This window comes from Malaclemys terrapin, chromosome 7 (genome assembly GCF_027887155.1).
Source record: "Malaclemys terrapin pileata isolate rMalTer1 chromosome 7, rMalTer1.hap1, whole genome shotgun sequence".
In the NCBI taxonomy this organism is placed as follows: domain Eukaryota; kingdom Metazoa; phylum Chordata; order Testudines; family Emydidae; genus Malaclemys; species Malaclemys terrapin.
Genome location: NC_071511.1, coordinates 63,539,367 through 63,554,560, shown reverse-complemented (window position 1 = coordinate 63,554,560; position 15,194 = coordinate 63,539,367). Strand labels below are relative to the sequence as shown.

The 15,194-nt window shown below is 41.4% G+C and overlaps 1 protein-coding gene across 2 annotated transcripts in view; it reads right to left on the bottom strand.

The window, feature by feature from the left end:
• Positions 1-15,194, bottom strand: part of ADK (adenosine kinase) — a 541,342-nt gene that overhangs the window by 349,663 nt on the left and 176,485 nt on the right. For both annotated transcript variants that reach the window (XM_054034260.1, XM_054034261.1), the window contains exon 4: positions 2,959-3,037. In XM_054034260.1, the coding sequence (XP_053890235.1) occupies positions 2,959-3,037 (79 nt within the window). The remainder of the gene's footprint in view (positions 1-2,958; positions 3,038-15,194) is intronic.

Genomic DNA, 15,194 nt, shown 5'->3' with positions numbered 1-15,194 from the left:
CCAAAGGCAAATTTTTGGAGATCATTCAAAAATGTGTTTTTGTTTATTATGACCATGGGTCTTAGTTACAGTCATTCTCTCTTTGAGCATGTCTTTACCGATTAAAAAAAGGTGTATTTTTTTACCTCAGGATAACGTATGCACTTAAGTTCACGTATTCTCACATGCATTAGTTAGCCTGTGGTAAAACATACAAGTTTTTTTAGCACTGACGATAAGGCCTCGGAAAAGCTCCCTGCACTGCTTATCTGTTACTTACAGTTAGTTGGTAAAGCATGCCTATTCAGTGGAACAAGCAACCATAATGGTTTTACATACTTTGTTTATAAACTTGTTGATTAATTGGTCTATCTTCAGTCAGCAAACCCCACTGGATTTCAAAGCCGTTATGGGAGAAGGGGCCATGACAATATTCTGCACCAACTCAATAAGCCTCATTCTGATGAGTATGTGTGTCACTTCATCATGCACCTTTCAGATGTTATAATATTTTCTTTTAGCCAGCAAATAAAGCATTTGCTGTTGTAGCCTCTGCTCTTATCTCCAGGATCAACTAACCTCATCTAACCTCACTTTAATTTGCCTGTAAGCTACTTTGGGCAGAGACTTTTTCCCTATATTTACGCCTATGAAACAGCACATATTTTAATAGCACTATATAAATTTTCTAAATAAAGGCCCTTAAAAAGGGATTAAGATTGTACAGATGTAATATTCCACCAACTCAAACCCTAGAATGCAAGGACACCTCTAATACCCACAGAGGGCATATTTCCACTGAGGGCAACAGAATCCACCACCAAAAGGACAATAACTCCAACTCATAAGGAGACATATAACATTTATTTCCAGCACAGTATAATGCAAAATTTTAATAAGAATGCTCCAAAAACTCCTTGGGTGGAGAGAAAAGGAATCTGTCAAGTGCCATCTCTGCTCTACTGGGCCAGCTATGGCTGTCTAGATTGGAGAACCCTCTGTTGAAGATGCAGCACTTCAACTGAAGCTGAAGAACTTGCAGCACTGGAAATCAAAGCAGCTCTCAGTTGGCAACCGTGGCTGGTATGACCCCCAGACTCAGTCACGGTTTACAGCATAGACAACCTTCCTATAGTTTCCTAACCATAGAGCACAGTGGGGAGAGAATGGAGGGGAACTTCACTGAGGGCAGTCTGTAGCTTCAAAGCCATTGGAAAGATGAGCTAAGGGGCGGCCATCTTTAGTGGGCAGCCTCAATTTCACATGGCCATCAAAGCCCTCAAGTCTACTGCATTTCAGCTGAATCAGAGTTCCAGTTTACATGTGAGTGACAAATTTCCTAACAAAATACACTTTAGCACAGTGGAAGGTGTACTGAACTGGGAGGCAGGACACCATGAGTTCATGTTTCACGTCTTTTGATTGCTCTTGTTTATATTTCTTTATATTTCTGTACATTTCATAGACTTATTATTGAGCAGCACCTATATTAAGAGACAGTCAAGTATCACATCACAGTATTACAAATAAATTATCTGCAACATTGCAAAAGGTCATTTCTACAACAGATTAAAATAGAACCAATGTAGTTCTAGGATTAACTTTCAGTCTCAGATAGACACTCTCAGAAAGAATCTGTCAAATCTGTAAGTGACTGTAATCTGTAAACCACTGTTCCAGAGCTAGGAACAAAGCCAGGGTTCCTGACATTCAGCATGTCTTGAAAATGGTTGCGAAATCCATTCAAAAATCCTCTCTGGTTGCTGAACCACACAGAGAATAGCTGCCTATGCTACTACCACCACCTCCTGTAGCTCAAGTGGTAGCAATATGGACTCAAGATCTGAATGTCTTGGGTTGAAACTCTACTGATGGTCCACATAGTGGTCCTTATAAGATAAAAGTGATAAAACTATTTTTCCAGTTCATTTTTTATTTTTTTAATTGTTTCACCGAATTTACAGGGTGAAGAACAATCTTAAAACAGGTTTTATATCAAAAATGATTATAATCTGAATGATGATGTGATACACAACAAAACATAGGGGTTCACATTTCAGTCATTGGTCATACCTTTCAATTCCTTGTGTCAAAAACTGGTAGGTTTAAGGTTTGAAAAGTGTGATGGCCCTAGTGAAATGGCAGCCATATTTCCTAATGGTTGTCTACGGCTGCTATTTTTTTAGGGGTATCCCTCCCAGTAGTAAAGTAGTGGTCATCTTTACCTAGGACATAAACACCTTCAATCCCATTTGGTAGCTGGATTCCCACTGTAAGTTATGGGAAATGACAGCCCTTTTGAGGAAGAGAAAATTGTGAATATAACTGTAAAGCAAAACAAAGCTTAATAACTTTGCTGAATTACAATCTAACTTCTTCAAAATATCATTTGAAGGTATCTGGCAATGTGTTTTCTCTACATAGGAAGTTTGTAGAGAAACCAGCCACTTAGTAAAAGAATTCTAAATAAAAGTTGCGCATTTTAAATTATGGGATTTATTCAATACACTTTCAGATTGTGTGGTGGGTGTATCTACAATTGTACACACAACATGTATTACTAGATTAGCTTTCATTCACTAGTATATAACAAAATACATTCTCTTATCAAAGTGCACAAAACCTACCTTGGATCAGTGCAAGCCCAACTTTATAATATTCATACCTCTAAAATTCTCCTCATGTAAAAAAAAATTCACTTCAATCATTTATGCACAAGTTATAAACCCTTAACAAATAAATGTGGTTATAATTGAAATGTTGCAACCTGAACAAGAATAGTGCAAAAGAAAAGAAAAAGAAACATTAAAGTCACTTCTAGAGTACAAAGCTCAACTAATTTTAGGCAACAGACTAATGTGCACTTGCTGAGTAATGTTTCTGGGCAACATGATAAGCAACTTAGAACAACAAGAAGTTGTTTAACAGTCAACACCTTTAAAATATTTTACAGTTAATTTCTTTTAAGGAAGAACAAACCTGGGCCACTTTAACAGAATTTTGAGTAGAGCCACCAGCATGATATTCTACGTTGAACTTTTTCACAAGTTCTTCAAACCTGTAAGAAACCACAGGGGTTCGGGGGGGGGAGGGGGCAGGAAGGGGGGCAGAGAGAGAGAGAGAGAAAGGAAATCAGATTCTGCAATTTTTCACAGTAAAAAACTATATAAAGCATCTAGATTAGAAATGTATGAGATCAAGTTATTTGTAAACAGGAAATTCAGACATATTAGCTCTTTTACAAGGTGCTAGCTGAGAAAACGCAGACTAAAATAGCATGCATGCACAGTATGTGCACTAAGCAACTGGCTAAATGACAAAGCAAGCAATATCAACTTGATTTCGCTCCCTTACAGTTGTATTGTAAGTCTATAACATTTAAAGAATGTCTTAGGAATACAGCATCTGGAGCTTATGCATGATGATAATTAACTTTCAAGCTTCTAAAGTATATGCTCACATGTAAAAGAAAAAAAATTAAAAGAAACCAATGAGGAGGTGCTGATTCACACTTCCTCTAGCTAAATACATAACATAAAAGTTCAATAATAAGATATTTTATCTGCTTTAAAACTGTAGTCAAATAGTGTGCACTCAAAATGTAAACAATATTTTAAAGCGTGAAGTTTTAACTTGTTTGTCAGATGTTGGAACTTTATAAATAGATCTACTGCTAGTTTGAGAAAATCCGGATATAAAAGATAACAATTGTAAAATGTGCGTAAATTGTGGCACAGCATTTCTCTGTCTTTCAGTTTTCTAGTCCTCTAAATTGGGTCACTGTGTAAAAATAAATAAATATAAAAGTTCCGCTGTCTAAATGTTTTGAAAGAACACTTGCTTTCACTAGCAAAACTTATTTTCACAATATAAAAATATGTATAAAGACAGCTTGATTACTTTAAAAGGAAAAGTCACTGTTTTTAACATAGCGTACATAACAATTATGAGTTAATATCTGGTTCCACTACTTAGATCTGGTGCATAGCTACCACTGAAATAATGAAAGGGACTTTGTTAAAAAATGCAGTGCACGTTGAATTGTTTAAGTTCCAGAAACATCGATAAATGGTCAGTACAAAAGTAATGTAAAATTTTAATTAGGTTTGAACTACCATCAAGAAAAATCCCAGTATTCAAGAGAAATATAGTGAAACCTGTCTTAAGGGACCAACTAAAATAGTTTAACAGAAGTGGTCTTCTAATAAAGATGGAGCAGAATAGTATTCTATCCATTTGTGGATTCTTTGTGATAATTTCTTAAAATAGGAGGTTGACTAATAAGTGTATTCTCTTGCACAGGGGTTCTCAAACTGGGGGACGTGACCCCTCAGGGGGTCACGAGCTTATTACATAGGGGTCACAAGCTGTCAGCTTCCACCCTCAAACACCGCTTCACCTCCAGCATTTATAATACTGTTAAATATACAAAAATGTGTTTTTAATGTATAAGGGAGGGATCGCACTCAGAGGCTTGCTGTGTGAAAAGGGTCACCAATACCAAAGTTTGAGAACCACTACTCTTGCATAAGTTTAAATGAAATACATTTTCATACCGTGTGCATGTTAGTTTTTTCATTATTGTCTCTTTGTTCATATACCAACAGAAAACACTTTCCCCTCGTTTTAATGCACCTAATTTTCAAATAAATTAGGCACCCCCCTAATCTTACAATAAATACTAGTAGTGGAAAGCCTGTGCTGTCACAAGAATGTAATTTGTAAAGTCAAGTGTGTAAAAAAAAGCTGAAAATGGCTGAGAATTTAAAAATAGGATGGCAACACACTGTGAATCCAAGGGATGATTGAACCAGATGATAATATAAACAAAAAGAACTCTCAACCACGCTTGTAGCTGCCTCCATTGTTTCACACTCACTCAACTGACATTCTAGGCTACAAAGTGATTTGGGGGGTTATTATGTATGCTGGTTGTGTTGATTTGTGTAGTCTCCCCCTCATACAACCAGTGAAATGATTGCAGGCAAAATAGCTGCAGACTAAGGATGGTGTCTGGATGAGTTACCTCTGATATCACAATGGTCTAGGACAATGTACCCAAACTTTACTTGTCATGCCCCCCCCCCCCTTTACTACTAGTGGAATCTTTCCGCATTCCCCCTCTTCCATTACTGCACAGTTGGCTCAGCAGAGGAGCTTGTGCTGAAGGTGGAGCTAGGGCTAGAGGCAGAGCTGGCCTGGGGGGCGGGGGGAACTGGGGGGGAATGAAGGTAGAGCTGAACTGGGGACGGAGAAGGGGGTGGAGTGGAGCTGTGGCAGAGGCCAGAGCTAGGCAAAGAGCAGGAGGGAGAGCGGAGCTGCAGCTAGGTAGTGCTCCCTTCCTGCCCCCTGTGGGGGCTGGCTCAGGCCCTGCCACGCCCCTCCCACATTCCTCCACACACCCCTTGGGGGGGTACGCTCCACAGTTTGGGGACTATTGATCAAGGATCTTGGCATGGCATAAATGCATGCATACTGTAGCTATACACTGCATGGGAGTAATTTGTAAAGACAAAATGGCTGAAAACTTAAAAATGTGATCGTAACAGACCACGAAACCCAGTGATGACTCAACCCCGTGAAATTCTGAACATAAAGAGCTCTCAACCATGGTTGTGGATGTTTCCATCGCTTCACACTGACTCAATGGACATTTTAGACTTCAGAGTGACTCACAAAATCTTATTATATAAATGTAGATTACCTATAATACAACAGTGAAAAAGAATAATCACCACCCAGAAAAGTAACTATTAAAAAAAGGCATATTCTTTCAACATATTTGCTAATGCGAAAACAAATGCCAATGACCATGGTCCAGATCCAGTATATCTATCAGAAAGAGTTACATTCCATTCTGTCTTGTGCTCAATAACCATAGTGAAAAATAAATTTTTATTGAAAAACTTAATTATTTGTGATGTCAGAAGCAGAAAACACTGCCTGATTTTCAGATCTCAGGTTGAGTTTCCAGGGCTATCAGATCAAATACATCATTTTGAATGGTCAGCTAATCAATCTGCTGTACAAGTAATCAATAAATATGGACTTCCACAATGTCCTTTTCAAAGTCAATTATTTTATTATAGTCATACTAATATGAAAGTTACATTTCCGGATGTTCATTACATTTATTTTCTTGGGTTGACACTCTCCTATAATAAATGGAAAACCTTGTTGCCCAGTAGTTTTATTATACAATATCCAGAATAGACACTTCCTATCCTATGACAGAGGCTCATGTCACCTTAAATAAATAAATCATAATCAATAGGGTCTCTTGATTATTAATATCTGTGCTGCTAAGAGACTGCTGCTTCTCTTATGAAATCCATTCACAGACTACTTTTATAAGATGTAGTACCTTAATGATTCTACAATAGTTTCCTCTAAGTCATGTTTGCAAAGTATTTTGAAGATGGAGGCAATGACTAGTTAAGGATGAGTTGAGATGTACACTGACATTAGATCTAAAATCCCTGGCTTACTTTTAAAATTTGGCGTATTGACTTTTCATAAAAGAATTTTATTTTTCTGGTTTTGTTTTAATTTTATATATGAATATACATACATACACGCACAAATAAAATTTAGCAATGTGGCCATAGGAAATATCTAAAAATGTTCACCTTCTGCACTTTTGGTCCTGTTTTCCTTACATTTTCTTTAAGTAACTTATCTCTTCAGTCTCTCACAAATACGTTAAGTAGTGGAATTTAAAATATTAAAGCTTTTTAATTTCTTGCTATCATTTACCTTGTTTGAGGTTGGAGGAGTACAACAAGAGAAAGGCAAAGGAGAGCAGTAGCACAGTTCAGTTAAACATTTTTGCCATTGTACTGAGAACTGATAGAGTTGTATGGAGGATGGATTAGTGAGAGACTGAGCACAGTTTCTATCTGACAAAGTGTATCTGCTATCACACATTTTGGTTTGCTGATTTATATGCCTTCTGGAGAAGAGCCTGAAGAGAAGTATTATAAGGAAAAAGCTCCCACCACCCTTCATTCAAGAACAGTACTGCCTATGTGTATAATATTTACAACCAGTTATATAGTACATACCATTAAGTACTGGTGGAATTCAATCATGCACTGGAGTTAAGTTTAAACACTAAGTTGAATACAAATTAAGCTTCTATTAAAGTCCATTAATTGTGTCCAAATTTACATCTAACTTTACAATATTTACACTCAAATGCCTCAACTAGTTAAGTTCAAATTTAGCGACCGATATATAGTTTTTTTTATTTGAACATATTTTGTTTCAGTTAAAATACTTACCAAGACAATATTTTTCAGGTTTGGGGGGAAAAAACCCTATCTGAACCATATCAGCCATCCTGTCATATACCCACATACTTCTCTATAGCATATGACATGGGACATAGTTGTCCAATAATTACTCATGTACTTCAATACTCTGTTAAAGGTCAGAGTTATGATCTTTTTATTTCTACAATAATTCTCCATTTAAAATGTTTGAATAATGAGATACCCATCCCAGCAAACTAACGACAGGCAGGCAATTAGAAAGAATCACAAACTAAATTACTACATATGCTTTTCACAGCCATCCACACTACTAATTATCTACCAATTGTATACCAAGCAATTGCAACCTCTACCGATAGCAAGTTGCTGAGGGAAAAAAGCAACAACAATATGTCTCATAACAACCACTTCTCAAATAAAGAAATGCAACAACATGAACTAACAATGTTTTGGCAAGATTTGTAAAATTAAATTTGTAAAATTAAATCTTATATTTTCTATCAGTTTAAATGCATGGTACCCAATCCATATGGTTAATTTTTGTTATTTGTACATCTATGAACATAGCAATTGAAATATTAACTCCTTTACCTGAAAATACCTACTATCACAACTGCCTTGGGGACTGAGGGGTAACTCAAGACTACTTGTATTAATATACAATACCAGATGCCCTACCGTTTCTCTTTATTTAGAGCTGTGACTTCTAGTGCATTTAATTACTTTATTCTGTGGTCTGTGTGATAAAGGTTTGGCTATAACAAAGAGGATGGCTTCTAAACCAAAATAAATATGCAGTAACTGGCATCAGATAAAATATTATCTTTAATATCTCAATCTCAAGGTGACAGCCAGCAGAGAGTAAAAAAATTACTTTCAATTATTTCATAGAATCATAGAATATCAGGGTTGGAAGGGACCTCAAGAGGTCATCTAGTCCAACCCACTGCTCAAAGCAGGACCAACTCCCAACTAAATCATCCCAGCCAGGGCTTTCTCAAGCCGGGCCTTAAAAACCTTCAAGGAAGGAGACTCCACCACCTCCCTAGGTAACGCATTCCAGTGCTTCACCACCCTCCTAGTGAAATAGTGTTTCCTAATATCCAACCTGGACCTCCCCCACTGCAACTTGAGACCATTGCTCCTTGTTCTGTCATCTGCCACCACTGAGAACAGCCGAGCTCCATCCTCCTTGGAACCCCCCTTCAGGTAGTTGAAGGCTGCTATCAAATCCCCCCTCATTCTTCTCTTCTGGAGACTAAACAATCCCAGTTCCCTCAGCCTCTCCTCATAAGTCATGTGCTCCAGACCCCTAATCATTTTTGTTGCCCTCCGCTGGACTCTTTCCAATTTTTCCACATCCTTCTTGTAGTGTGGGGCCCTAAATTGGACACAGTATTCCAGATGAGGCCTCACCAATGTCGAATAAAGGGGAACGATCACGTTCCTCGATCTGCTGGCAATGCCCCTACTTATACAGCCCAAAATGCCGTTAGCCTTCTTGGCAACAAGAGCACACTGTTGACTCATATCCAGCTTCTCGTCCACTGTGATCCCTAGGTCTTTTTCTGCAGAGCTGCTACCTAGCCATTCGGTCCCTAGTCTGTAGCAGTGCATGGGATTCTTCCGTCCTAAGTGCAGGACTCTGCACTTGTCCTTGTTAAACCTCATCAGGTTTTTTTTGGCCCAATCCTCTAATTTGTCTAGGTCCCTCTGTATCCGATCCCTACCCTCTAGTGTATCTACCACGCCTCCTAGTTTAGTGTCATCTGCAAACTTCCTGAGAGTGCAGTCCACACCATCCTCCAGATCATTAATAAAGATATTAAACAAAACCGGCCCCAGGACCGACCCTTGGAGCACTCCGCTTGAAACTGGCTGCCAACTAGACATGGAGCCATTGATCACTACCCGTTGAGCCCGACGATCTAGCCAGCTTTCTATCCACCTTACAATCCATTCATCCAGCCCATACTTCTTTAACTTGGCGGCAAGAATACTGTGGGAGACCGTATCAAAAGCTTTGCTAAAGTCAAGGAATAACACATCCACTGCTTTCCCCTCATCCACAGAGCCAGTTATCTCATCATAGAAGGCAATTAGGCATGCAGACAGTGAGATCGACTGCTGCCCTTCACTATTTCAGTCAGAAGTATTTTAAAAAACACCTCATCTCATCATGCTTTATATAAAAACATCTTCAGGGGTCTTGGGTGAATATGTCAATTCAAAGAAAATGTGTACAAATGCAAGGAAACCCCTTTTGCTGACTGTCTTCAATGTCATGATGTAAGGCTGTTATCTATGAAATGTGTTAATTTATCCACAAGAGTCCGTTAACCAACTACTGACCTGAAACTTAAGAATGACAACTGGATTTCATCTTTAAATTGGATTTTCGTTTTTAAAAATTAACATTTGGACAGACAAAAAAAAATCAGTACATGATCAAGGGAGCATGGGGAAACTTCTTGTGCCATTGTCCGCACTATACCTGGCCTATGAATAGGGAATTCCATGCCACAGTGGTGTCAGTCCAGCATCTTTCAAGAGTGTTAAATTTGCTTTTCTATCTATTTTTGGTTTTTAGGGAGGGGGCGGGAAATCAACTGGAGCAACTGTCTGTCAGGCCAGTGGATACAAAATGCACCTTGTGTATGTGCTAAGTGAACTGTTATGTTTGGAAAATTAGAACTTTATGAGCTAGACTAATATTGCTGTTTCTGCTGCAACTGATGGTCCTTCTGAATATTTCCTAAGTGTCTTGGCATATGTGAGAACTCTGCTTCCTTTGTCGATTTTAGAACATACCATTACCTTAAACAACACAATAAATCTCACCATCAGCACCATCCAGAAGGCCATGAGTTTGGTACCATAAAGTTGGTCATCATATTCTAGAGAAAACATGTTTGCAACATTAGCAGCACGTTTCTAGCTGTGGTACTGCTGATCAACAATAGCACTGACCAAAAAGAATGTAAGTATGTTAATGTTTTTGTAAACAACATTGGCAATGATATCACATCTGTCACTTGTTTTTTAGAACTGAACTGCTAATAAAACCTGATGCTGAAGGGTATATCTCAACAAGAGACTCACTTTTTAGGAGACTTGGAAAGCAGAAAAAGCAACTTAATAAGAGTACTGCAATTATTCAGATTTAATTTTTATACTGCAGTAGCTAGCACCTGCAAGCTACCCAGATCAGAGCCCCATTGAGCAAGGTACCATTTTTAAAAACATTTGGGAAATGCCAGTCCTTGCCACAAAGATCTTAAATATAAAAATCTACTTAGGACAAAACCAAAAAGGTAAAGGTCAGCCAAAGTTGGTATCCATTTATTGTCATCTCATATCTTCTGTCTATCCTCACAGTGAAGTGTAAGACTGAATGAAAAGGGGTATTCTTGTTGAGTTTAAAGTGCATTAACTTCCTGGAATGGAGTAACCAAAAGAATACAAACAAGACAAAAGGTCCTAAGTGACTCTGGAACCCAAGTCCCATTTTCAAGAGTGACTTAGGCACTTAGGAGCTTAGATCCCATTGACTTCCGAAGTCTATTTTGAAAATGGGCCTTCAAGTTATAGACACACAAATCCTAATTTTATTTTGTTTAAATATGGGCCTGATTCTGTTATGCACATGTGTCTTGCACTAGACATGTCAGTCCACTGACCTTAATACAATTACTCTCAATTTATATTATTGTAAGTGAGGCCCTGTAAAATCAAAATCAGGCCCTGTAAATCTAACATGGCAAACTCACTTAGGTACGAATTCCAGTATTTTGTGGATTAGATGAGTAAAATTAGTATTTTACCATCTGTAAAACAATTTAACCATCTTCCTTTATTCACACATATTGTAAACATGGAATAATTGATGATCCTCCTACTGCATATAGATTTATATCCTTCTGGATATTTATATATAAGGTTACGTTTTTCAAAAGTGCTTAAATCCCATTTCAAACGTGATTTCAGCACTTTGGAGCCTAAGTCTTATTGACTTCTGAAGTTGTATAAATGAGTATAAAAAACAGATCTAAATACCATTCTCCACAAGTTACATACTGAGAAAAAATGCCTGAGAGAAAGACACTGTTGATGCAGATGTCAAAGGCCACTTTATCTTCAAGAAGTAAAAAGAAATGTAGTTTCTTGTTTTGCAGCAAGATGGGTTTTCTTGGCTATTTTCTGAACTATTTGCTTGTTACCCAGGATGACTCTATAGCACACACCAGCAGGGAGTCACATTTTAAAGATCAGCTGCCTAAAACCAGCTGCAGAGGAGGAGGAAAAAAGTGTATTCGTAACTGAGGGTGGTTTTTTTGGTTAATTTGTTTTTTTTTCTGTTTATTTTGTACATTAGAAATTCAGGTCCTGGCTAACCTATTTTTCCCCAGAGATTTTTAAGTCAGATTATTCAAATTCTTCTGTTTGTTTTTGTTAACTCAAAATGCCTGACAAGCAGTTAGGAGGAAAGATCTTTGTTAAAGGTTCAACATCCTTGCAACTTGCAGCTTTAATAAGATAGCAAAACAATGTTTGTGTAATATATATTACATTTACTGGATTCATTTAGTCAAAGGTAATTATCTAGGGTTACCATATTTCAGCGAGCAAAAAAGAGGACGGGAGGAGCCCCGCCCTAGCCCCGCCCCTGCCCCTCCCACTTCCCGCCCCCCCTGACCTCCCAACCCTCCCCCCGTTCCTTGTCCCCTGACTACCCCCTCCTGGAACCCCTGCCCCTAACTGCCCCCCAGGACTATCTAAGCCTCCCTGCCTCTTGTCCCCTGACTGCCCCAACCTTTATCCACACCCCCACCCCCAGACAGACCCCTGGGACTCCCACGCCCCATCCAACCACTCCCCACCCCCTGACAGCCCCCCCCAGAACTCCCAACCCATCTAAACCCCTCTGCTCCCTGTCCCCTGACTGCTCCGATCCCTCTCCGCACTCCTGCCCCCTGACAGCCCCCCCCCAGAACTCCCAACCCATCTAAACCCCTCTGCTCCCTGTCCCCTGACTGCTCCGATCCCTCTCCCCACTCCTGCCCCCTGACAGCCCCCCCCCAGAACTCCCAACCCATCTAAACCCCTCTGCTCCCTGTCCCCTGACTGCTCCGATCCCTCTCCCCACTCCTGCCCCCTGACAGCCCCCCCCAGAACTCCCAACCCATCTAAACCCCTCTGCTCCCTGTCCCCTGACTGCTCCGATCCCTCTCCCCACCCCTGCCCCCTGACAGCTCCCCCCCAGAACTCCCAGCCCCCTACCCCCCCGCTCCTTGTCCCCTGACTGCCCCCTCCTGGGACCCCTGCTCCTAACTTCCCTCCAGAACCCCACCCCCTACCTAAGACTCCCTGTTCCTTGTCCCCTAACTGCCCCCTCCTAAGACCCCCCCCCAACTGCCCACCAGGACCCTACCCCCTACCTGTACCCTGACTGCCCAAAACTTTCTCCACTCCCCCCAAAAAGCCCCCCCCGTTTCTTGACTGCCCCCTCCAGAACCTCCCTGCCCCTTCTCCTGCCCCTCCTTACCCTGCTGCTCAGAACAGGGTGTTGGGCTCTGTGCGAGCCGGACACGTGGCTGAGCTCCCCAGCACAACAAAACCCGGTCCCTGGCCCTGCACAACAAAACCCGGTCCCTGGTCCGGACCGGGTTGCAGGGGAGAGCTGCCCTTGTATCAGCACAAAGTGCTCTCGCTCCCGTTTTGCTACCCTGCATGGCAGAAACCGCTCCCAGTTGCAAAAGGGGAGGGCTGCACTTTGTGCTGAGACACTTGCTCAGAATGCAGGGCGGAGCTCCTCTCCAGCTGCTCCGGAGTCCAGCCCGGGACTTTCCTGCAGCCCTCCCAGCCGCTCGCTCTGCTGTGCCGGGGGAGGGGGAAATCCCGGACATTGTGAGTGCTTTACAAATTCCCCCCGGACGCTATTTTTAGCACAAAAAGGAGGACATGTCCGGGTAAATCCGGACGAATGGTAACCCTAAATTATCTCACCTTCTCTAGTTGCTTAACATTTTCAGTTGCAAGAACAGGTCATGCTAGGCACAGATCTCAATTTACTGTATAGCAGCAAGGAGAACCTGACTAACATCCCAATATCCTCATGTCTAATCTTACCACTTAATTTTTTTTTTTTAAATCCATTTAAATCTTCAGATGAAACAATGAGTGACAGAACGTCTAAAGAATCAGCATTGTAAATCAAAGAAAAATGTCTTCAGAGTGTGATAACATTCCTACAGGAGCTAGTTAAGTGATATTAGAAAGTTGGTATTATGTGGTTTTTAGATAGTGTTACCATTTCCAGTTTTAAAAAAACTAGTTAAAAACAATCCCAATATCTAATCATCTTATTTTTCAGACAATACTTGGTATTTTCAGTTACTCATACATCTGGTGACTCTGTCATCATTCGTGTCCCAAGTTTAATCATTTCAGGATAGGCAGGTCCAATACAGCCAGTCTCTCACATAGACTATATAAATTATGTAAGCGGGGGAATGGTTTCGCTATTGAGAGGAACTTTTTTGGCTTCTGCACTACCCCGGTGAAATGGGCTAGCGGAAGGATTTGAGTTTTTGCTTTTACTTTTTTTTTACCCAGAGGCCTTTCTGCCCTTGAGGACTTTCCTTTCACTTTTTTGTCTGGCAGAGTTTTCATAACCCCGACAAGGCTGGGCCCAGGATTTTTGGGGGGCTCAACCCCCAACCCTGCTGTGGTTACCTAGGACAGGGGCTAGGGTGTTTTCACTCTGGGGTGCTTTCTTCACACTGGACACTTTCCTGACCCACTGATTATTTTATACAATTTAAAGCAATTACAAGTTATTTAATTAACAATTAATTTAAAAAAGAATAAGGAAAAATGGGAAAGGTTAAAGGAAAACACATTACCCCGCTTTGTGGCAGGGAACATTACAAGCAGTGTTTTTGGAATGTTAGGGCAGTTTACAGTCTGTTTCTTGTGGGTCCCAGGCCTTTTTCTCAGGCCCTGGCTGTGCTGCAGGGATGCTGCGGGTTGGACACTTGCTCTGGTGGAGGCCACATACCTCCGGGCTTTGGGTGGTGGGACCCTTCTCTTTCCAGCGTCAGCTCCCCGTCAGGTTAAGATTCCCCTCCCAGTTCGGCCTGCAAGGACCCTTGGCTTGGGGTGTCTTTCTGCGCTGGGCCCTTTGTCCACAGTCCCCGCTTGGCTGGCCCCAGGTGCTCACCGCACCCGGCTTCAGACTACTTTAGCTCCAGCCCAGCTCCACTGTTTTAGCGCCAGCTCCACTTTGCCTCAGCACTGATGCTGATGCTTTGCCTTCAGCCCCCTGGACTGCTTTTCTGGCCCCTCTGACTCTGTGGCTGCAGCTCTGCTTCCAACACAGGATCTGCTCTGTGGGCTGCTTTTGTGACTCTGCTTTCAGCTTTGACCTGCTTTCCTGGCCCCTCTGGCTGGCACAGCTCTGTTCCCTAGCTCAGCTTGGGCCCCTGTTCTTTTCTTAGTTTGGCCCCACTCTGCCTGACCCAGGCAATTCCAGCTCACACGGAGGATGAGACCCACCCTGGCATCCTTACTCCCTGATTAGCCTGCCCGCCCTGTTAATCAGGCTGACCTGGAGCATAGGTAGGGTTACCATTCGTCCGGATTTACCCGGACATGTCCTCCTTTTTGTGCTAAAAATAGCGTCCGGGGGGAATTTGTAAAGCACTCACAATGTCCGGGATTTCCCCCCTCCCCCGGAGCGGCTGGGAGGGCTGCAGGAAAGTCCCGGGCTGGACTCCGGAGCAGCTGGAGAGGAGCTCCGCCCTGCATTCTGAGCAAGTGTCTCAGCACAAAGTGCAGCCCCTCCCCTTTTGCAACTGGGAGCGGTTACTGCCATGCAGCGTAGCAAAACGGGAGCGAGAGCACTTTGTGCTGATACAAGGGCAGCTCTCCCCTGCAACC